The sequence below is a fragment of the Colletes latitarsis genome, chromosome 1 (assembly GCF_051014445.1).
Source record: "Colletes latitarsis isolate SP2378_abdomen chromosome 1, iyColLati1, whole genome shotgun sequence".
NCBI lineage: Eukaryota > Metazoa > Arthropoda > Insecta > Hymenoptera > Colletidae > Colletes > Colletes latitarsis.
In genome coordinates, this window is record NC_135134.1 from 41,455,672 (window position 1) to 41,480,113 (window position 24,442).

The 24,442-nt window shown below is 34.6% G+C and overlaps 1 protein-coding gene across 4 annotated transcripts in view; it reads left to right on the plus strand.

Annotated features, from left to right (window-relative positions):
• Window positions 1–17,268, plus strand: part of LOC143344245 (uncharacterized) — a 27,263-nt gene extending 9,995 nt beyond the window's left edge. Inside the window, exons 2-3 of one of the 4 annotated variants that reach the window (XM_076770120.1) lie at window positions 1,650–1,875; window positions 10,964–17,268. In XM_076770120.1, the coding sequence (XP_076626235.1) occupies window positions 11,006–12,715 (1,710 nt within the window). In that variant the 5' untranslated portion in view covers window positions 1,650–1,875; window positions 10,964–11,005 and the 3' untranslated portion in view covers window positions 12,716–17,268. Of the gene's footprint in view, window positions 1–1,649; window positions 1,876–3,887; window positions 4,175–8,976; window positions 9,299–10,963 lie in introns of those variants that run through there. The other 3 variants (XM_076770094.1, XM_076770102.1, XM_076770112.1) reach the window with 3 other exon arrangements.
• Window positions 17,269–24,442: the final 7,174 nt, after the last annotated feature.

Below are 24,442 nucleotides of genomic sequence, written 5' to 3' on the forward strand. Positions count from 1 at the left end.
TCCGTCTTCGGCTTTCGGCATTCACGTGCACGGTGCCCCATTTTCCCACAGTTGAAGCAGGTAATCGCTACTCTGTCCTTCGCGCCGTCGCTCGTCTTCGTTGCGGGTGGTGGACGAAGTATGTTTTGCCGATTGTTCCGCGATTTTTCTTCTTTTCCAGGCATACTACCCATGGTACACATGGACGCATATAAATCATTGGGATCGGTGTGCTTTGCCGACCGGATTGTCCTAGCGATTGCCTCGTCCGGTATGCCGAATATAATCATGTCCACAATTTTCTCATCGTTCAGGTTGATGTCTAGCCGCCTGATCAAATTCATTTTTTGGAAGCAGTAATCTCCCAAGGCCTGTCCGGGTTTCGCTTCATATAAATCCGCTTCTCTTAATAATTTCGAAAATGGCATCGTTCGCCGGAACTGAGCGACGAGAAACACCTTTGTTTCGGCCCACGTGGTCGCGACTCGCATCTGCGTATCATACCATTGGCGGGCATGTCCTCGCAATCTCGTCGCGATCAATCGCATGACACTGAGGTCGTCCCATGCGAATCGAGCTGCTAAGTCGTCCACATGACGAACCCAATTTTCTATCGAAAGATCTTCTTTTGACGGGTCGTAGATGGGGATTAAATTTTCGTCCCCCGGGCGTGCGTAACCGGGAGATTTCGCACGTGACGCAGAACTTCGCGTTTTAGAGCGGTCTCGTTCCACGCGATCGAGACGAGCATTCTGCGATTCCGACTCGCTTCTTCGCGGACTGCGTGATCGTCTCCGCGGAGATCGTCTTGCCGGGCTGCGTGAACGCGAACGCGATTCCCGCCGTCGGGACGCATGCGATCGCGCGCGCGATGATCGCAAAAACTCCTCCATCATGCTTTCGAGCTTTTGGAGGCGCGATTCCATGACACTGGTGCCATTCGATGCCGCATCCACATCTCGGCTGCACGATGCACGGTCCATATTACTCATAATATGTACTTAGATCACTAAATTAATAATAAAAGTCCACTTACGCTAAACTTAACTTCACTATGTCTTATTTAACTACGAACTAAAATACACTTATTGTCCGCTAGTGATATTTCTATTGTCTATACCCGGCACTTCGCACTCAGTGTCTTTGCACGGTGTATTTAGCAATACCACTAATAAAATGTACTCGCGTTTAGCGTACCACGGTCTATCCCGCTTCTGATTTGTAAGAATGTAGATATTACGGTCAGGAGAGCGGTTGGGCGTTTTAATAAAACTTAAGACACGATGGACTTTTGGAAAAACTATATTTGGTGTCTGCTCGCGGCAAAAGCCAATACAAATCTGTACCCTGACAGAGAACCAGGGTCGTGAGGGCACCCTTGACAGTACGGCCCTCTTTTGTCTAAGTGTCCTGGCCGATTCTCCTTTAAGAGGGGGAAACGCGCCCAAAAAGAAGCACATGGCCCGCTTCGGGCATTTATCTATTTCAATGTTTCTAACATACGTTATAACAGATCTTATTTATTTTAACAAACTCATTAGATCAATATCCTACGTGTTATAAGATCGCTAACTTCTCTTTTTTTTCTTAAATTGCAATTTTACAAAAATTGTTAAAACTATTTGGAACTGTTTTTATTACACTAAAACATTCCTTTGTCTGAATAACAGTTTATGAAATGTTTGCCAATATCGAGAGTATCAAGAGGTGGGAGTCAGTCTGGCAGCAGCAATCGATTGGCAGCCAAGATCGTAAGTGTGCGTCGTCAAATCGTCGGAATTCGTGACGTTTCGACGAGAGGCCCACGGAAATACGAACTCGTAAGCGAGAATGATGACGTGATAGCGCAGACGAGTCGCACGTAAACCAGTTAAAAGGAATCCATTTTTCTGCGAGGTATGTGCGACGGAGCACATGCAGTAGCGATGGCTTTAAGTCTTAGCACTAGAAATGCATTCGTTTATTACAAAACTGGACAAGCCCTGTTACAGTATCACGTTGTTATCATTCGTTATGTAACGACATTATTGTAATTTACAGTAATACTAGTTGCCCGCAATTACCCAATATCATAGAGCTATTTGACTATCTGTTATCAACATATTATTATTAACATTTTACATATATTATAAATAGAAAATGTAGAAAATACGTATCACTTATTAGCAGTTTGTGTGAATTGTTTGAATAAAAATTCTAGTTTGCCAACTCTAAAAATTACTGATAAACGAATGAATTTTGCTTATAATAATAATTACGGTATCGGCAGTAGTGATGATACATATATTTGGACATCACATCTGCATTTTGGCAATTACTTTTTAAATATTATACGTTAAAAAATTGAATAATAAAATTTTGTTATCCTAATTGCTTACCGCATGTACATTTAATTATACAATAAATTTTCATGAAAATATATCACTAATATTTATACCTGTATCCATTTGTGCTATACATATGTAAAGCTTTAGTATGAAACTTCGATTTGAAGAATGCAGTTGCTAGACAATTTTATCAAATTTATGTAATAATTCGGATCCAATCACAAAACTGTATCACTGTGTGATTTGCTTCATAAATATTCGTTTGACGTTAACAGTGTATGCAATTGAAGATCAGTTTGTGTTAATTTTATATTTGTTTAAACAAGCTTTCTTTTTTAAATATTCAATAATACAATTCCATTTATGTATAGTTTTTTTTAATTGTTATTAGCTGTACAATTTGGTAAGCTACTTATAATGATGTATATACATTTACTGACAAAATTGAACGTACACCTAAGTTAGCAATGATGATTGGCGAAAAAATGAACAAAAATGAACATTTTCAAAGGTAAAAACACAATATATATTGTATTTGGATATTTTAACGGTTAATTCTTTAAACAAATTTATATATTCAACACTAAACGTAAAAATCCTCTTATTTCATCATCACAAAATTGAGCGTACAGTTTTAAATATTAAAAAACTGAGTTTTGTTCAAATGAATAATCGTTTCGCGAAAATCGAACGAGTTTAGCAAAGAATAACACAATTCCAACAATCACGCACGGCAGGAGTTCGATTATGTTATGGGAATGTATGGCAGCCAACAGAGTTGGTAATATTGAAATTATTGAAAACACCTCCACAATCACTGGATATTACTCTAATTAAGCACTTGTTGCAGGAATAAAAATTAAAATTAAGTGATTGCAGATTTAGCAGTAAGTCAGACGTAAAAACTAAGATTGAAATATGGAAACATTAAATATGGAAACATATTCCGAGTTTAACAACAAAAAAACTAGTCGAGTTGATGCCTAGACATTTAAAGGCAGTTATAGATGCACAAGATTATGCAACAAGATATTAAAATTACCTTTAAGCTTGTTATTTTTGTATAATTTAATATTTGTACGCTCAATTTTCTGATGATGAAATAAGAGTATTTGTACGTTTAGTGTTAAATATAGATAAATAGTTTATTTTATTAAAAATTTGTTTAAAGAATTGACCGTTAAAATATCCAAATACAATATATATTGTGTTTTTACCTTTGAAAATGTTCGTTTTTGTTCATTTTTTCGCCAATCATCATTGCTAACTTAGGTGTACGTTTAATTTTGTGAGTAACTGTAGTAATAAAATGCTTTAGAGTATGAAGGTATTTATAATTGCAATTTTTCATAAATATGTTGTTTGCTACAGTTAGTTTTGAGCAAGAGAAATAGTTGCATTTTCTTTGCTATTGCCGGTATTGTAGCCATTGCTAGAAAGGAGTTCTTAATGCTGCCTCAACGAGTTTTCCACGATTTCCACCACCACTGGCAGTTGGATCACGTGTTTACCTCCACTCCGTCTCTCTACAAGAGCAATTATAGATTCATTCAGACGTAGCAGCGCCAGTGCTGTCCCGACTCTCGTGACGTAGGGATTATTTTTGTGATCTGTTAACATTTCATTTTTCAAACGTTAAAAACTAAACGTGTTGTGAGAAAATTTACTACTCGTTATTGAGGTATCCTTTGCGTTGCCACGCAAATATAAAAAGTTTAAGTATTTCTGTTGTGCTTCGAGGAAAAATTATTTTTAGCGTTGCTTCGAACTATTTTCAAAACGTGAGGTGAAAGTGGAAGTGTCTTTTTGGAGAAAGTTTCTTAGGGAGATTTCTTCCCGATTGACATAAAATTACAAAAATAATTTCGGTAAGCAAGCTTCTCGGAAACTCGTAACGTTTCTGTATTCCTTTTGTGACAGTTCAGCATTGTGTTGTCATTTTCCTCCTCGAACTTTCGTTCTTGATAAATGTGCACAGGTTTCGACGATACAACTATGAATTTTAATGCATCTTGCAATTGTCTGCAGTACATGTCAGTGATTGTTTTAAAGGTCATCTTTCTTAGAATGACGTAAACTTAACGTCCACTAAATGAATTCTATGTTCTAGCAAGAAAATATGTTACAATTTTATGTCCGTTATATAATATTTCTATTTCTAAAAGATTTAAGGTTTTAGCATATCCGTAACAACAGGAATGAGTCACACCGTGTTGTTGTTTTTTATACTTCTGATCTGTTTTTATACAAAATTTTTAACAGACAGTAAAAATACGTAAACCTGAAACCAAGATTTTATAATTTTTCAAAACGCTATACGACATCCTAATTTTACAATACCGACAAACTACTTTTCTGCTAAATTTTATTTGCAAAGAATATTTATTAATATTTTTAGTTGTTGTAGAAAGTGTCATTACAATATTATGTTGAAAATATTCAAGAGAATTGAATAATTTAATTTAATAACAACATTTTGTATTCAACCAATAGTAGATATGGATCTACTATTCTTCGAAAAGAGTTATTCTATCAATTTCAATATGTTTTTTTCGAAAAGATCATTGTAAATAATAAATCTATAAGAATACAAAAATTACTCCCATTGTTATAATTCTGTTTTGTTGTGACAAAAAAATGTTAACTTTATTAATGACCAGAAATTGACGTTTTAAATATTTTAATAACAAAAGACGATCATACACGGAAGCAGGTTCATTTCCCCGAAGCCTTGTAAAATAAAATTCACGCTTATCTGTAAGAGATAAAATCCGTGTTACCACTCATTCGGGGAACCTCTTCTCATTTATACTTGCTGGAAATCTTGCCGATAACGAGGCCAACTACAGTATCATTCAGTAATGATGACTGTTAAATTACAGTTCACAAGAATCTATTTATTTTAATCGCATACAATTTCATTCGATTGTGCTTGAAATCTCGATTATATTTTTTTCATTTATAAACAATTATCTTCACGTGCACTTAATATTTCCGCATTCGTATTTTTTAACTGTCAGGCTGTCATTTTTAAATAACTATCGTTTGCTATTGCTAATCGTTTACGTAAATTTTACATTACAACTATAAACTACTAAATTACAATTAAAATTATGTAATTTCAACTTGTGATTTGTCTTTTTAAGAACTAAAGTTATTAATAAAAATTTTTGCAATTTTATAAAATTACATCTATAAAAATATATTAACCTTTGTCAATGTGCACCGAATTAAACATTTAGTTTTCATCGAAAGTTATTAATTTCTCGAAAAATTATTTGCAATTTCAAAACTGTGTAGCAACTGGATATTTATGATTATGTTTACAAATTAACGTTGAAAATTGGCAATAACGTAAAAATTTGTAATGCTAAAATCACGTCGATGTCATCCAGTGTTGTCTGTCGATCGTGATTCCTGAACAGACCTGTAACCCAAGGGCCGTAGAGGCATCGATGAAGTTGACCAGTAAAATTAGCATTCGCTACGGCGAACTGTATTTCGCTGGCGTACACAGGTCATCAGCCCAGTTCGTCGTTTTCCAAGAAGACGAATTTCTAGCTAGACCCCTCGAAACAGGGTAGGCCCCCAAACCCTTCTTTCGATTTATGATGCTTTCAAACCACCTTGTAACTACGAACGTGCATCGTAAAACTCGTTCGTTGTTTCTTCTTAAAATTTATGTACTCCTCCAGTCCTCGCTTATCGATGCATATACATATTTCAGCAGAATATCCATTTATCAATATTAATTCGTCGACTTGATAATTTTTACTCATTTATATGATAATTATAACGCGCTATGTAATATTTATACACATTGGTCATGTTTGTTGCAGCGTCTTTTCAACAACTTTGTTATTTAATTCGGATATTAATTTATTCGTTTGCAATACACTTCTTGTTATACCATCAACACGTTTTCTTTTAAATATTTCTTGATCGATTAGTTGTATAGATATATATTTTGTTAAATATTTTTATTCGTTTTTTTTTCTGTATTTAAAAATGTATAAATATTTTATATTAGCTGTTTTATAATTATCTCATTTATAATCTGCGGTATATTGCTCTTCAAGTATATTTGAAGTATAAGGAGACGTATTCGCATGAATTTCTTCTAATTTTGTGGTCCTCCGTCAGGGCCTCGTTCTATTTCCTCAAATAAAACTACGACGTTCAATTCCGCGAAGTCCCTCTTTGCTCGAAGATTTTTTTATCTCTCTTCTTTCGTCATTTCCACTCTCTTTAGCATTCCAACGACAAAAGGGAACTAAAGATAGGACGTAGTGATAAATAAAAGGTACAGATTAATGAATATTAAAATACAAATGTTAGCCGAAGAGTATCTGTATAAATTTCAAACATTATAAATAGTCGATAGACATAATATTTCAATGACCGATATATTTAAAAGAGAAGCTGAAAATGAGAACAGATCGATAAACATTTCGAAGGCGACTTATAGAGATTTCTAATCCATTTATTGAAATTGAAATGTATTCTGATTTACTTGAAACGGTTATATAACAATGAGATACAGCAAAAGTAAAAAATGTGTACATAAAAAATTGTTATGTAAAAATGGAGAGAAGAAGGCAACTGGGTAATTTATAATGAAAATAAGAAACGATGTGATAAGTGGTTTCAGAAAGAAGTTTAAGAATTTAAAAGCTAGATTGTGAATGATAGTACATATTCAGCAATAAATAAAATGGTTGCTATTAAATATGAACAGCAGTAGCAGATTTATCGTTTCATTACAATCTTAAAAATAATATACTCTCTTAAAGTCTTATATGTATACATATCTATATTTCACTGTTTTTTAATTTTTATATTGCGTATCAGTCTCGGATTGACGATTATTATTTCAGAGAAGTCTCGACAACAAAGTTAGCTTGCGTCATAAAATGAAACAATTCCGTATTTGATTACTTCACGTTTCTACGAAATAATATTTGACGATACCTGTAATTTACGATCACGAACAATATTTGATCAGCATTTTTTGTGTGTAGAATTACGATAAAAAATATAATTGTACTTCAACTATTATGCACTGAAATACAAAATTGGTTGCTGATTATATATAATATTCATATACATATAATCAGTATATCAGTATAATCAGATAATACTTTCTATTGAAATATTAAAATTATTGAGGCGTTGTGAAAACCGATTACATGGCTGTTAAATGAATTTTGCTTGGACTTGTTGTCAATAACTTTATTTCTGATAAAATATAATTCAAAATTTTATTATCGATGTAACATACTTCTTGGAATTAAAGTAGAATATATTTGTACCTTTTATCAATAAATAACTAAGTGTTATCTACATCTTTCCAATTAAATTAAACCTTCAAAGTTTAAAATTACCCTGAAATTGACTTAAATATGTAAGAAACGAAAATAATTTTCTTGTCTTAATCATGTCAAGTACATATGTACATAGAATGCGCCATTGGAATCAGAAATACATCCATCATTTTTAATGATTTGAAAATAGTACCAAGTTAAGAATATTTAATTCTAAGAAGCAAATAGAACTCTATTGACACGTTTTCTTTACAACGTTACTCCAAAATAAAAGAAATATGTTTCAGAATTATATAACCAAATCTCGAACTGAGTATATATCATTTTCATTTTTCAGTATTTTTTTCTTTCATCAAATCAGATGGATTATAATTTAAGTTCGATTATTTCTTTTGCAATTGGAGTCGAACGTCCCAAAAAAATCTTCATTGTTGTCATACGTTCTTATATTTAATTTACATCGTAATTTTGTCTATTGATTTGAGAATCAAGGGACTCTGAAGAACATCAAGAATCTTTTGGTAGAAACGTTTACAGGGTTCCGAGTAATACCAATTTGTCGATGACGCGATGTGAAATCGTTTCTCCAAATCGGCATAGACAGCCGTTCCTTTTATTCGACACAATGAATATTTATTCTTTTGTTAACCGTGACACGACAATTCTGGTGAAAGTGTTTCATATAGTGGAATATTGCGTTGCAAGAAAAATATTGATTCCTTTTTATGATTTTATTCCCGGTAGCGTCTGGCTAAAAGGTTTATTATCGATACAATAACATTTTTGATTCGTTTTATGAAAAATAAAATTAACACATTATTGTTGGCATATTTTATCAACAGGTAAACTTCAAATTTGTGTAAAATATTCACAGTAAAGTTTTTTCATGGCAAAGAATATTTATTTTGTGTACAAAGACATATTCTACAAAAAAAGACAAAGTGAAGGAATAAAAATAACCAAAGATTATAGAGTTACAGATATTCACATTCAAATTTTATTTCAGTTTTCGATAAAAATTGTTTCTACAAAATGAAATTATTTCGTTTCACCGTTTAAATTGATATTTTGTAAGTAATGCGTTGTGAATTTTTATTTTATAATTTATTTTGTAAATTATTTAAATCGTTAGATTTTTAATTTACTTTACATTTTCAAAATGCTTATTCAAGTTCAATATGCATGAGATTTATCTCGCATGAAATGAACAAATATTTAGAAAAAGCTTTGAATATGTTTAACGAATACAAGGAAACCAGTAGTCAGGGAAGTGGAATGAGGTGGTTGGTTGCGAGTGAGAGTGCGGTACGAGGAAGGGAAGGGGGGGGGGGAACAGTGAGAGTAGTAGTGGGGAGTGCGAGAGGCCAAGAACAACTTCTAAATGGGGGCTTGGCCTTCTAACGTTGCGAAACGTTCGTGGAAAAGCGGCTCTGTGCCGCTTTACTAACACTCGGACGTCTCTATGCCACGTGGCCCATTAAAACACAATGAGAAAGGAAGGCGACTGTGGTGCCCGCGACAATGGCGAAAGAGATTCGTCTCTATTCCTGTCGAGATCACCGGAGAATGCGACACCTGGCCATAAACTCTGAACCGTGGTGTCGTACGTGGAAGTTGAAACACAATGTTTGGTCGATTTCTTAAATAACTCCGTGTGATACTGGCAAGGTAAACGTACTCTTATGTCAACAAATGATTCGAATGGTCGTAAGATATTCATGAAAATTCGATGTACGTTTGTTAGTCGAATCTTTCGTTCCATAACATTTTACGAGCATATGCAGTGTATTCCTTTCTCTTGTGTAACATGGGATGTACGAACGTGCAAATTCCTTTTGACGGTCAGAGATGTGTTCATGGATAATTATCAAGAATTATAAATAAAGACAATACTCTATTAACAGTTATGTGATATGTAACGTTGTTAATATCGTCGTGATGCAGAAAGCATTTGTAATCGTTTGACGCCAATGGCCATAGCGGATACATTGGTCGATTGATACCCCGACTGCATCGAAAAACTTTATAATCTTAAACTGTTATTTACTAAAAATGTATCACTGGATTTCGAGAATAAATTTTTATACCTATAAACAATATTTTACATAGTTTATTCGAATACTTGTAGGGTTTCAATAATACCATCTGGCATTTTAGTCGCGCACCAACTAAAAGTTTGTCGAGAAAGAGACGCATATGGCGTGTCATATTTTAAACAGAAATGAATACTGTACAATATACTATTTAGTAATAATATATCGTGGGCCAAATTTTACTGAAACTTTACTGCGCAGGTGGTCGTTAATTTGAACTATTTTCATAAATTATTACTTGTCAGTTGTAAAGAAACCGAATATAATTGATTTGACTCTATTCGAAGTCTTTTGTTTACTGCGCAACGCAGAATGTACAGCTGTTAATGAACATTCCAAGAATACAAATTACTGGCACGAAACGTTTTATTCTTGGAAGAACCCTGACGTACATCATTCTAAATTTAATTTACAAGTCGATTGAATATAGTAATTAACAGAGATATTGAAAAAGGAATATTTATTTATTTTTTAAGGCGATTTTAGTTTTCGTTCTTCGTATATAAAATAAATAATTAATTTTCATTTATTAAAAAAGGTTAAACATTTGTAAATTGAAATATGTGTTTAAATTCACGGAAGCTAGAATTATATGTATTAAATATATTTCGATTTCAATAGTAAATGTTAAAAATTAAAAATTAAATACGATTAAAACGAAAATGAATTTCAAATTAAAATTTAAATATTTAATACAGTCTAAATATGGATAACATTTACTGGTCATATTAAAACCACAAGTATAGTACATATTTGTATTTTTAGTTAGAATAGTTGTTCATGGAAAATGACTTGCGTAATGCGTTAAATTACGTACATTATCTGAGTCAATTACAAATAATTGTGTATAATGAGTGGCTGAAATATAAAAAGTATTCTGTTCCTTTATAAAATTAGAATTTATTTTGGTATGTTTCGTTATATATTTGAATAATTTTTTTATATTTCCGTTGTATTTAATTTAAATTAGGTAATGAAACAGACATTTAGTAATTAGTCTACATGGCTGTTTTAATATATTTAATATTGTAATTTTATCATTTGTTTGTATATCACATTAAAACATTCCAACACAATGAAATATACTTCAACCAATTAATAAATATTCTTTATTTACAATTAGTGCATTCATGATCAAATATTTATTAAAAGAAGTTTTACATGTAACTTCATATGCTATTTTTAACTGTTCTAAGAACTTACAGGGGATCAAAATCTTATATATGCTTTTTTATTTCAGATTCAAGACTGTGTTATGCTAAAAATAACATAACTGCACAAAATGCTGACAGTGATGTGTCCAAACTGTCGTCACCGGTTTCCAGCTCCAGGTTGTTGTGAGCCTCAAAGAATGGAAAAAGATAATGCTTTAATTCATCCAGCAACCTGTTATTATGGTGGCCTTCTGGTTCCTAAGGGGTACACCAGTGGTGGTGGCTGCTTTATAAATGCTCCAACTATTATTCATAGTCAACCTATTATAAATTCCTTTAACTATCCACCAATGGCATTAGATTTGGAAAAACCAAGAACTGACAAACAAAAGAATGGTGTCCTCCAAAGATCTGAAAAGAATGCTCGTATTCTTGGATTTCCGATAATTAATGAAGATATTGGAAAGAATCAAAATTCTGGGTGTCAGATCACAACAAGCAGCGAATTAACGGGTGGAAGTGTAACAATAACGACACCAAGTATACAGTCTGGGGGTTGTTTAATTCAAAGCACAGATTCTGGAATCCTTATGCAAACGCCGCACGTAGAAATCCGTCCAAAACTATCTGGTGGTGGATGTTTTGTGCAAAACACATTATCAGCTGAAAATCAAGAAGCTTCGATCACACTTCCAGAACCAAAAGAAAATGCAGATTGTAATGACAGAATGATTTTATTACCGCCAAGTGGATGTCAAGAACTGCCAGGAACTCGACGAAATATCCTACCACAGAAGACAGAAGGAAAAACTACAGCAGCAAACCTCACAGGAGGGAATAATGAAAAGCCAGTTCTCTCAAATTTTCAAGTTACCAGCATGCCAATGATGCAATTTCAAGCCAAAAGTGCTCAGAAAAGTGAACAAGAATTAGAGCAAGGAAAAAACTTAAATTGCTGCTGTAATCACGTTCAAAATCTTTACCACATTAAATCGAATAGCCCCCGAGTTTCTGAAAATCGTAATTCCATGCTTTTAGACTCTGATTCAGGAGTTCAAATTCAAGTGAATGCAACTGTACAGATACCTGCAAGTTTAGGACAGTGCACAGTGAATATCACTGCATCTACCACAAATTCCCCTAGTTCCTTATCAAGTATAGCTTCAAGAACTAGAAATAACTTTAATGGTGGAGGTTTGGTACAGGAAAATGAGGTTCAGAATAATGAAGAAAATTTTGAAGACAGGAGAGACAGAACCCCAACTACACCAGTTTCATGGATAATGCCTTGTCCCTGGAGTTTTGATAGTTACATGATAGACAGAGATGCAGCTAGACTTTGCGAAGTTAAAAGACTTCTACAAACTTGTGGTTGGTACCATGAAGGGCTTAGTTGGCAACAAAGTGAAAATTTATTAAAGAATGCTGCAATTGGACGATGGTTAATGAGAGACAGTTCCGATATCAGATATACGTTTGCTGTATCTGTACAAACTGCTAGGGGGCCTACTTCTGTTAGAGTTCACTATTTTGTGGGACAGTTCCGATTAGATGCTGAGCCGAGACTTGCTTTCGCAATTCCACTCTTTGACTGTCCAATCAAAATGCTAGAATACTATGTAGAATATTCAAAAAGCGTTGATGAGCATAGAAAGGAGGTTTGGGTAGATTATAGTGGTCAACTTTATAGTGAAATTTATTTGACAAAACCTTTAGTTAAGGAAGTTAGGTCTCTTAGTCATTTGGCCAGACTCGTTGTTAATAGGTGCAAACTGTCGACTGAACACTTGCCACCACTAATAAAAAATTACCTTGCAGAATATCCGTACACTCTTTGAGAAATTATATTTAATGTTATTCTTCTGATTTCTGGAGTTATCTATTGACTTTTTCAAACTTCTATAATTTATTTAATAAATTAATCAATGACTTAATGTTAAAATTAATATATATGGACAATATTTATACAGAAATTCAATAATCTAAATGTCCGAAGATAATATTTCTATTTCAGTTTTCGTAAATTAGCAGAAATAAAATATTTAGTAAAATAACTTAGATTAAAGACATAAATCAAATTAAAACTATAGTGCAAATTAATAGATATATATATACAATGTTAGTTCCAGAAATCAAAAATTCTCAAGAATATCTTTATTTTTATATATTTTAGAATAACTCATGTCGGAATCGGTATTGGCAATGTAATTTAAAGTACACAGTGTAACTAGTGGAATTTCCGCAGTTACACTTCTCTATATCTTATTTATCGATTGAAAACAGTTTACAATATTTCATTACAAGAAGTTCTGTAACGTTAAGTTAACCAACGAGTTTGAAAGTTAGATGAAGGTATGTAATTTTTTTCGTAGTCAGCAAAGCATAATATTAAAAGATTGATTATTCAACCGAGTTCATCATTTGAAATATAATCTGGGAATAGAATACCATTTACATATTCTGCTCAGATTAATCAAAATTTTAGACAAGTTTGTTTCTTCATTAACCCTTAGAAGCCGAGCCGCTTACGAGAAAGCGTAAGTTCGTGGCTAAATATCATTTCATGTATAATATCTTATATTTCTTAAATTATTTGAGGTAAAATGTTCCAAAGAAAAGCATTATTTAGTTAATAATTCCGAAGATGTTTTGTTTATAAAAGAAAATACAAATTTTGAGAATTATTGGATGCCTCCAATACATTAAAACTTTTTGTGTAAATGTAAAACTCATTAGAAATTCATTTCAATGTTCTATGAATAATTGCATTAGTAATTTGTTTATATGTGACGAAAGATTTATGGAGCCATGAATTCAGCTTATGAATCTGAGATTTCTTTTAAATTTCGTGTCGCTACGACGAATACTTGGACACGAGCGGATACAGTTTGTACTCTAAGGGTTAACGATTAAAAAAATCGCTTGATTTTAAGTTTTCCTTATATTTAAAATGTTTTGCGATCGCAACTTTTTGAAAAGCGAGTTTTTAAAACATTAAGGAATAAGTATATAGACACGAAGTGGAGTTATGCATGAATTTTTCTGTCGTGAAATTATAATCGGAATTATATTTTAAGAAATATTTGAGAACAGAAGCATTGGACGCTATCTTCATAATACGATAGTTTTAAAACTTAAAATATGTATTAGTAAGAATTTCACGTAGAACTCGGTCGTTTCTGGTATTTTTGAGCAATGATTAGCAATATATGATTAGCAGAGTTGCAAACCATTGCTCTAAACTTAAACTGTTTAGAAACAGTAAGAATGATATTAAATTGGCTTCAACGAAGAAATCACGAGGCAGTATTAGGTTGGATGCAGACGAACGACTTTTCCTGTTGTGGGGTCGCAGCGTTTCTATGGTTTTCCTTGTCTTGCAATTGAAAACAACCAAAACAGACATAGAAACACTGATCTTGTCTGGCTTCGTTGTTTTAATTGCAAAACAAGGAAAAACATAGAAACGCAACGGCATTGCACCGCTCGTCTGCGTCGAGCCTTAGAAGTTAACGAATCAGCTTGATTCTTCATTTGTCAATGATGGTGGTAACGGAATCAGTGACGTAGCTAAAGTTTGTGCTACCCGGGGCAGCTCTTGGGGTTGTCTTCTTATAAGAACACAATACATATAAAACATTCTGAAAGAATTAACTACAATTTCTACAAAGTTATTTTTCTTGCCCCTTCGTTAATAAAATGTTTAATGGCTCGTTCAAGGTTTATTTCGCCTGTCGATCGAAACCAAATCAATGTTAACTAATGCCCCAACTCAACAATACTTACCAATATACCTTCAAATCACTTAACTAATAAAATATTGATGCTTAATAAGTGCTGCCCCAAAATAGTGCCACTCGGGACAAACTGCACCTCTAGCTACGCTACTGAACAGAATAAGAAAGCGAGTAATCTTTTAGAAATGAATCATAAATGTACAAAATAATTCCACGGGGTGAAAAATTGATAAATAACAATTTTTTATACACTTTCTGATAGTTCGCCTAAATCGTCTGTAAACTATAAAGTGCCTCTTATAAGGAGAAATCTAAATGCTTACTACTAATCTTTTAACGAACTTTTACATAATGATAGGGCTTGAAATACTAAAGCTAATGATATATGTTTTCAAGGTGTAATCGGTTAATAGTTTAAGAAATGTTTAACGTTAAAATTTTGATGTGGTCGATGTATTGTTCTATAAACAATACTAGGAGATAAGTGTGTAGCATAAGTAGTATTAGTACATGGCTACCAGAAACCTGCTTTCATAACTGTTTTTATTATACATATTTTAGAATCTACATTTAAATATTTAGGTAAAGAATCTTTTAAAAGTCCAAATTATATTTGATTAATATTTTTATTGCCATTTTTACAATATGTTATATATCTTACAATATGTATTCTAAATGTAAATTCTATCACCATAACTAAAATATGTGTAAGAAGAAACATGAGATGTTCATAGTGTTTGAAATTTCGTGTTTGTATGGTATGATAAATATCATCTGAATTCATGTAAAAGTCATAATAAGTGCTTAATATTTAAATGCATATTATAAAGTATATAAACAGTTCTAATGGAACCCAGATACAAAAAGAGCATTGTTCTGGTAGGCGTATGGCTATATTAATTGCGCCACGTGCTTATCTGTTAGTGCTGCTTATAGAAGACTAGGACAGACCCTCTTAAAACTAAAGTAAAATATCTCTTAGACTATTAACCTTCTGGCGACGGGTCACGTATAACCCATTACTTAGAAATGTTTTATCTCAGAGTCGGGCTATGTGTTTATATTATGCTACATAATTACAGAGCTATATAATTAGGAAATGGAAGTCTTTACATCGTTTACATAAAAAGCTGTGCTCATGTGTCCAATGACTAGCTTTTCATGAACGACTTTGAGTTGTTACATTGATGTTAATTCTTCTCTAACTTCGATGTAAATCGAACTTTGTAAACATTGTAATTATCGTTAGTTTCAGCATTTCAAACCTTATCATTGCGCTGAAAGATCGTTAAGATGTAAGCGTCACACCTCGATACCTCTCCTTATTAATATGTCATAAATAAACGTCTGACTTTTGTAAATATTGAATAAAACAAAATGAATATTTTGTTACATGCGATTCGTGTAAAAAAAGCAAAGATAACACGGAAACAATGAAAATGATGCAAGTTAGAAATCTCACATTGATCTAGTACTATATAGTCCGATAATAATAAAGCAAATATCGAATGATTACTCTTCATATTAAAGAAAATTTATTGTGTAGGAAGGAAAATAGTTAATAAATTAACGATACCCTAAAGAAAGAACAAAACTTTGCAAACGAATCAAATGCAAAAATTAATTTAATCTTGCTGTTTATCAGCGAATTTGTTTAAATGCGAGCGCACATGCGCTCAGTTGTATGAGATGAAATTTTAGATGTGTGTGCGTAAAAGAAATCTTTGTATGGGTGTATATAGAAGTAAGGAGTATGATGATCGAAATGTCGATCGTTCGTAAAACTACGGTTGATATATTTTTGTAAGCAAGAATCAACGGCTTTCTCAAAGCAAATGCGATTTTTCTAATAGGAAATGTTATACAGGGTGTTTAAAACAATCGTGCTCCGTTAGATACAATTATTCGACGGAATTGCATCATTTGAAATGTTTACTATATCACGATGTTGCATTTTTCTGTAGAATTAATTGCTTTTTACTTGAGACACCCCGTATAAATTTATATAGGATTGCTTGTTCATTGTCTCTATATTAGAGATAATCTTTAAATTGTCAATGTACCTACCCTTCGTAGACCACTTCCAAACAAGAATACTTAATACGAGAGAATTAACTCTTGTATTAATAGTGGAATATACTTTTTAAAATATTTATTAGATTCTTGAAAGATAATGTAAAATTGATTTATACTTTACATACTTAACCTAAAATTGTTTTGTAGCAAGTTTTTAGTTCTTGGGGCGTCTGTTATAAATGCCAACAGGTATTGTGAGTAGCGGGTAATTCGCGGTAGAATATTTATAAATGCAGTCTTCTGTAAACTACAGACAAAGTAAAGTATATGGTAAAGTCATCATATACTTTGTTGCACAAACTGTAATACTGCCTGCTGGCCACAATAGAATGCGGATGCTTTATTGTTTAACGAGTACTAATTACTAATATTTTACGATTTTTGTGTTACTTTGTAGTTGGATTGCGAAGGGTTATTTCATTTTGATTTTTCCAATTCTAAGAGTCGAATCAAAGACGTATGTTTATCGTTGGAAACTGCCACTCAACGAATCCTACGGTTTCATGTTTTATATTGCGATTATAACAATGTATAATATGACAAGTTAAATTATTAAATAATTATTTATTACCAGGAAATTGTAATCAAGCTTTATTTCCATCCTGTATAACCAAATTTAGCTCCCTTCTAAATATACTTTGACGTAATTTATTATTTAATTAATCAATATAAAAGTACTTTTTTCTATAAATTTATAATTTTACGCTAGCGTGTATATAAAAATATAATTTAGATTAATATACATATAAAAATGTAATTTATATAAGTTTAGAATTCACAGTATCATTTTCATTCCAAAATATTAAAAATTATGGTTGTTATAGTTTCTTGTTTAATGATTCTTCTAAAAAAGATGCCATTGGTTTTCATTCAGAGGGGAAGAAAGTAGCTTCATTAGGAAGGGTGTACTTAAAGCAGGGCCTAAGAAGAAATCAAAATCTTGATAAATAAAGAAATTGCAAAATGTTACATTTTGAATTTACATATTTTAGCACTTTAGCACCTTGGAAATCCGGATGGCAACAGAGATGCCAGATTCAGCACCCGGTGCTCTACTCACACACACCAAATCACGCGTACGTGAGCTCGTAGAGTTTCGGAAAGTCGACAAAGGCAAACTGACACATGCCCTCTTTCTCGATTATTTCGAAGCTGCCCCGAGGTAATTTCGGAGCGCCTCGTTGGAGTCGAGAGAGAAAGGCTCACATTTGCCTTCTCGCTCTTAACAACTGAAATCCGACCTCCCGTCTACGGCATACGATTCAGAATCTCGACTGCCCAGGTATTTTTACTTGCCTTTCCTAGAGTTCATTACTGAACTCTGCAAATTACTCCTGGTTTCTATTTGCCTTTGATGACCTCTGATGACCAATGCTGACAAAAGTACAGAACTCCCGACAACTTTTGACACCATACAGCGACTGTTACTGACTGCTCCTGATTACTGCTTGCCTCTGCTAGACTCTGCTGACCATCGCTTATATTTCTGACAACCTATAACGATTACTACTGACTTCTGCTAACCTCTGTTGGTCTTTGCTGGTCTCTGTCATCACGTGCTTGTCTCTGCTGAACTTTCCTGGCCTCTGCCGAACGCTACTGACCACTGCAGGTATTTCTGATAATGTAAAACGATTAATACTTACTACTGCATGACCCTACAAGTCTCTGCTTGCCTTTGCAGGTTTCTGCTTACCTGTGCATGCCTTTGCTGGCCTCTGCTGAACACTGCTGACCACCCCTGATGCTTCTGACATCGTATAACAATTACTACATGCTACTGCTCGCTCCTGGTGATCTCTGCTTGCCACTGCATGCCTCTGCTCGTCTCTGCTGACCGCTGCTGACCACCCCCGATACTTCTGATAACATATAACGCTTACTATTTGCTACTATTCGCCCCTGGTGATCTCTGCTTGCCACTGCTGGCCTTTGCTGACCACCGTATATATTTCTGACAACGTATTACGATTACTACTGACTTCTGCCAGCCTCTGCCTGTCTCTGCTGACCGCTGTTGACCACTCCTGACACTTCTGACAATGTATAAAGATTATGACAGACTTCTGCCAGCCTCCGCTGGCCTCTGTCGACCACTGATAATCTCTACATGCCTCTACTGGTGGCTAACTTGAGTTAACAGGTAATGTCATAAAACTGTTTTACGCTTTTTGGCTGAAGTATAATGTAAAATGTACGAGGTACAGGGTATGACTACATATACTTCTGAATTTTGCCACAGACCTCCGCTGGCCTCTGCTGACCGCTGTTGATAACTGCTGATACTTCTGACAACGTATAAGGATTACTACTTGCTACTGTTTACCAGCTGGCCTCTGCCAACATCTCCCAACGTCAGTTAATCATCGCTGACCACAGCTGATCGTTGCTGACAACTTGTGATATGATATAATATAATATAATATGTTTATATGTTTCAAAGTTTTGTATAATGTAAATCTGTAGCAATAAATGATATAATTTCAAAGAATTCCATGTGTCCTCATCATTTCTACCTTTCCTTTCCTCTCGAAACCATTCCCTTAGTTATAAGATACCTGCCATCTCTTCCCCTACCATCCCCTCCTGATAACAAAGTCTAAAATGGACATAAAACCGTCAGCGCCTGACCTATGGTCGATTAGAGATACTTATTCATTCATTCAGTAAACGTCAGCTCCCGTACTAGCTGCCAGAGATAAAAATTTTCAAGTCTAAAATGGACCTGAAACCGTCAGCGCCATAGCTACGGTCGATAGGTAAACGCCAGCTCCGCGTACTAGCTGCCAGAGGCAAAAATTTTCAAAGTTCCGCGGAAAAATTTCGAATCTGCCGCCGCCTGGGCTTTCTCACAAGCGCTCGCTCGGGCCTTCGTTTCTATATATACACTCGTTAACCCAACTCTAAATGGGCCATTTCATGACATGCCTTCCTAGCAGCAACATCTACCAGCAGCAGCGGAGCCGGCAGGAGCTGGTCCTCCCCTGGAGGGGGGGTGGGAGTCCGGTCAGGTCTGGCTGGCGGTCTCCCACCCAGTGGGGGGGGGGGGGGGGGGTGTCGCTGCAAAATTTTCGGGATGTTCCTTCCCGAAAATTTTCTAAGTTCCACAGCTGGCAGAAGACAACAACAATGGCGGATGGCGACTACCAGGAGAGAGGAGAAGGGGCCAGCGATGATCTTCCAGAAAAATTTCTAAGTTCCACGGCTGGCAGGAGACAACAAACACTTGGCGGAAAAATTTCAAAGTCCCACAGCTAGCACGAGACACCTGGCGGTTGACGGGCTGCCAGGAAAGATGGAAGGGCGGGCTTGCGATGTTCATCCAGAAAAATTGCAAAGTTCCCGGGAAAGATTTCACAGGGGGGGGCTCTTTAAAATTTTTGTCGAAAAATTCAGGCCGGAATTTTTGCCGCTGCCTGAAACTTCCGAGAAATTTCAGGGATTCCGAGAAGTTTCAGGGATTCCGAGAAGTTTCAGGGTTTCCGAGAAGTTTCAGGGATTCCGAGAATTTTCAGGAATTCTTAGAAATGACGTCATTTCCAGGAATTCGCAGAAATTTTCTGGCGGCGGGAGATTTGAAATCCTTCCGAAGAACTTAGAAAATTTTTAACGATACGGAGTGTCGATCGAGTTTTATAACTAAGGGAATGATTTGGAGAGGGAAAGAACGGTAAAAAATGATGAGAACAGATAGAAATCTATTAAATTATATGATTTATTGACATAAATTTACATTATACAAAACTTTAATACATATAAACATATTATATTATATTACATCATGTCACACGTTGTCAGCAACGGTCAGCAGTGGTCAGCGATGGTCAGCTGACGTCGGAAGATGTTCGCAGAGGCCAGCTTAGGCTAGGAGATGCTGGCAGAGGTCAGCAGAGGCTGCTAGTAGCAAGTAGTAATCGTTATATGTTGTCACAAGTATCAGGAGTGGTCAGCAGCGGTCAGCAGAGGTCAGCGGAGGCTGGCAGAAGTTAGTAGTAATCGTTATACGTTGTCAGATATATACGCGTTGGTCAGTAATGGCCAGCAGAGGCTGAGAGAGGTTGACAGTAGCCAGTCGTAATCGGTATACGTTGTTAGAAGTGTCAGGAGTGGTCAGCAGCGGTCAGTAGAGGCTAGCGGAGGGTGGCAGAAGTCAGTAGTAATCGTTATACGTTGTCAGAAATATAAGCGGTGGTCAGCAGAGGCTGGGAGAGGCTAACAGTAGCCAGTCGTAATTGGTATACATCATTAGAAGTGTCAGGAGTGATCAGCAGCGGTCAGCAGAGGTCAGCGGAGGCTGGCAGACGTCAATAGTAATCGTTATACGTTGTCAGAAATTCCAGGAGTGGTCAGCAGCGGTCAGCAGAGGCCAGTGGAGACCTGTTCACGGGAGGTCGGATATTAGTTGTTCAAGATACTGACAAAGAGTGGACTCTCATTTTAATTTATTAATTTTCAATCTTAAAGAATTTTGATTTTGAAAAATCGTATTATTAATATACATGTGTACGACGCTCATACATAGTAATAATAAAAAAAATTTCTTTTTTTTCAATAATTAAAATATGATCACGGGGTTTTAAAACGTGTATTTCCGTAAAATAAATTTTACAAAATTTTTTTCCATTATGGGTACTTTGCTTATGTGCGCCTACATAGGTCGGAATAATTAACCCGCCCTAATCGATTCCCAACCACCCTCCATTAATTACGGTCTTCTGTGACCAACAATCGTTGGTCGAGGAAGCAATAAACGAAAGTGCAACCAATGAAAGGTGCACAATCAACGAAGAGAGTTGAAAGAATTTTCAAAAGAATTTGTCTCCAAATAAAAATAACCTGCCTAACATAATGGTTAACCAAACACCTGCTTAACTATAAATCTAAATTCGTTTATTATATCAAGAAACAATTCTAAATTCGCAGCCATTAGCTCGGTGTCATCCACGAAGAATAACTTTTCTATCGTGGGTGACAACGATTACCAGGTCTCACCACGAGGAGGTTGCTGCGATTGGAGACCCGAAGGGAGGTAGATGGAATCACAGTTCCATCGATCTCCCTTTTACATTCTTACAAGCTAGATTACTAAACTAGAGAGATAGAAGGAAGCAATGTTCCTTCGTACGCGTGATCTGACATAGTGTGAGAGAGCACCTTCGGTGCCTTTCTCACACTATGTTAGATCACGCGTACGTGAGCTCGTGGAGTTTCGGAAAGTCGACAAAGGCAAACTGACACATGCCCTCTTTCTCGATTATTCCGAAGCTGCCCGAAGTAATTTCGGTCCGCCTCGTGGGAGTCGAGAGAGAAAGGCTCACATTTGCCTTCTCGCTCTTAACAACTGAAATCCGACCTCCCGTCAACGGCATACGATTTGGAATCTCGAGCCGTGATTTTCGACTGCCCAGGCATTTTTATTTTCCGACCTATGTAGGCGCACATAAGCAAAGTACCCATAATGGAAAAAAAATTTTGTAAAATTTATTTTACGGAAATACACGTTTTAAGACCCCCTGATCATATTTTAATTATTGAAAAAAAAGAAATTTTTTTTTATTATACCCATGTATGAGCGTACATATGCATATTAATAATACGATTTTTCAAAATCAAAATTCTTTAAGATTGAAAATTAATAAATTAAAATGAGAGTCCACTCTTTGCCAGTATAGTGCACGTTGTGGCATTTTTCAATAAGAAGAGTTCTTATTTTTATAACATAAACAAAAAAGTAGAATTAATAGTTGCGGAAATTAATTAATAATGATTTTCCTCGATATATTTTGAGTTAACCGTATCAATTTGTTATAACGAACTAAATATTATATGTTTGATTTGGCTTAATTTTGCATAAAAAAATGATTGTATCGATCCATAAAAATTAATAACGTGCACGATACCGTTCAATGGAAACCACGGGAAAGTGGTGGTCTCTTCCATCAGGAGGGAAATGTAGAAAATTGTTATTTAATTATGCAATGTGCAATATTGAAATGTTTAAACTAATGTAATGAAAAAAGAGCTCGTAGATACATTAATTTTTGATTAATATACATACGAGCAATAGTCACGAGATCCCCACCATCAAACCGTTTAAAAACAAAGGAATAGTGATCCCGTTTGCCAGTATGATACAAAGTATGGGTTGGATTTTAAATTTGAAAAGGACATAGTCGAATATTTTTAAAGGTACAAAACATAGCGTTTCATTTTAGAACAGTAACATGAGTTAGCAGGTACTATCATAAAACTGTTTTAGCCAGTTATATCCCTTTTTACCTGAAGTACAAGGTAAAAAGTACGAGGTACAAGTAAATCGAAATCCGAAAATCATTCACATTATATCAATGTAAATGAAGCGGTCTTTCCATCAGAGTTAAATACAAAATTTTGTAATTTCTGTGAAAACAGAATTTTCATTAGATGTACGTGGTGTTTAAAATTTTTATGTTTTGACTGTTTTTACGAAAAATACCATTCAGATTCATGTACTTCATATATTGAAAATAACACATGTTAAATGTAATTGGTAAATTCAACTTTAAAAAAAAATATTCGAAGATCAGACAAAAATATAATGTCACATTTAGTGTACGATTAAAATATAATTAAAAAAAAAAAAGATATCTTTTAGCAGGGTTCGAACCTGCAGAGCAAAAGAAGCTCGAACTTACAGCCAAACACCACATCATTCACACCATACTACTTATTGGTGAATTTGGTTCTATTTTTGAAGATAAGTAGCTGTAATAACTTTAATAATATCTTGCAGTAAAACTTAACCCAAAATCGGGTACCATTTCAACTTTCCCTTATTAGAATCGAGTTTTCAATTTGTTTTAGCGAAAATCCCAGCCGGTTAAGCTGCTTACTGCTGTCTTTAATTACCAAGCATTTATTTCTCAATTAACCCTTTGCGAGTAAAACTATTTTGCACATTATTCTAAAACATTTGTGGTATTCGTTTTCAATGCGATTTAAGTAAGCATATAATGTATAAGATTTCATTTAAGTTTTTCTTCTCTAGAGAAGATAAAGAAAAAGTTTATTTAATTTTTTTTACATAAAATTGAATTCGTCCCAAGATTTATATGAAACACTTAAAAGATCTTTTATAAATTACGCCTATGTATCGGAACAACTATGAAACAAGAGATATAATCATTATTATCCATGGGCTGATTATAGTCAAAAACTAATGGGACTTTGAAATGAGAACATAAAACTTAAATGTAAAGTTCCATTTAAATTCATTCAGCCATTTATACTCAATCGTATTAATAATATACATATGTACACTCATACATAGGAATAATAAAAAAAAATTTCTTTTTTTTCAATAATTAAAATATGATCAGGGGGTCTTAAAACGTGTATTTCCGTAAAATAAATTTTACAAAATTTTTTTTCCATTATGGGTACTTTGCTTATGTGCGCCTACATAGGTCGGAAAATAAAAATGCCTGGGCAGTCGAAAATCACGGCTCGAGATTCCAAATCGTATGCCGTTGACGGGAGGTCGGATTTCAGTTGTTAAGAGCGAGAAGGCAAATGTGAGCCTTTCTCTCTCGACTCCCACGAGGCGGACCGAAATTACTTCGGGCAGCTTCGGAATAATCGAGAAAGAGGGCATGTATCAGTTTGCCTTTGTCGACTTTCCGAAACTCCACGAGCTCACGTACGCGTGATCTGCCATGTGTGAGTATCGCACCGGGTGCTGAATCTGGCATCTATGCTCTGGATGGCAAAACG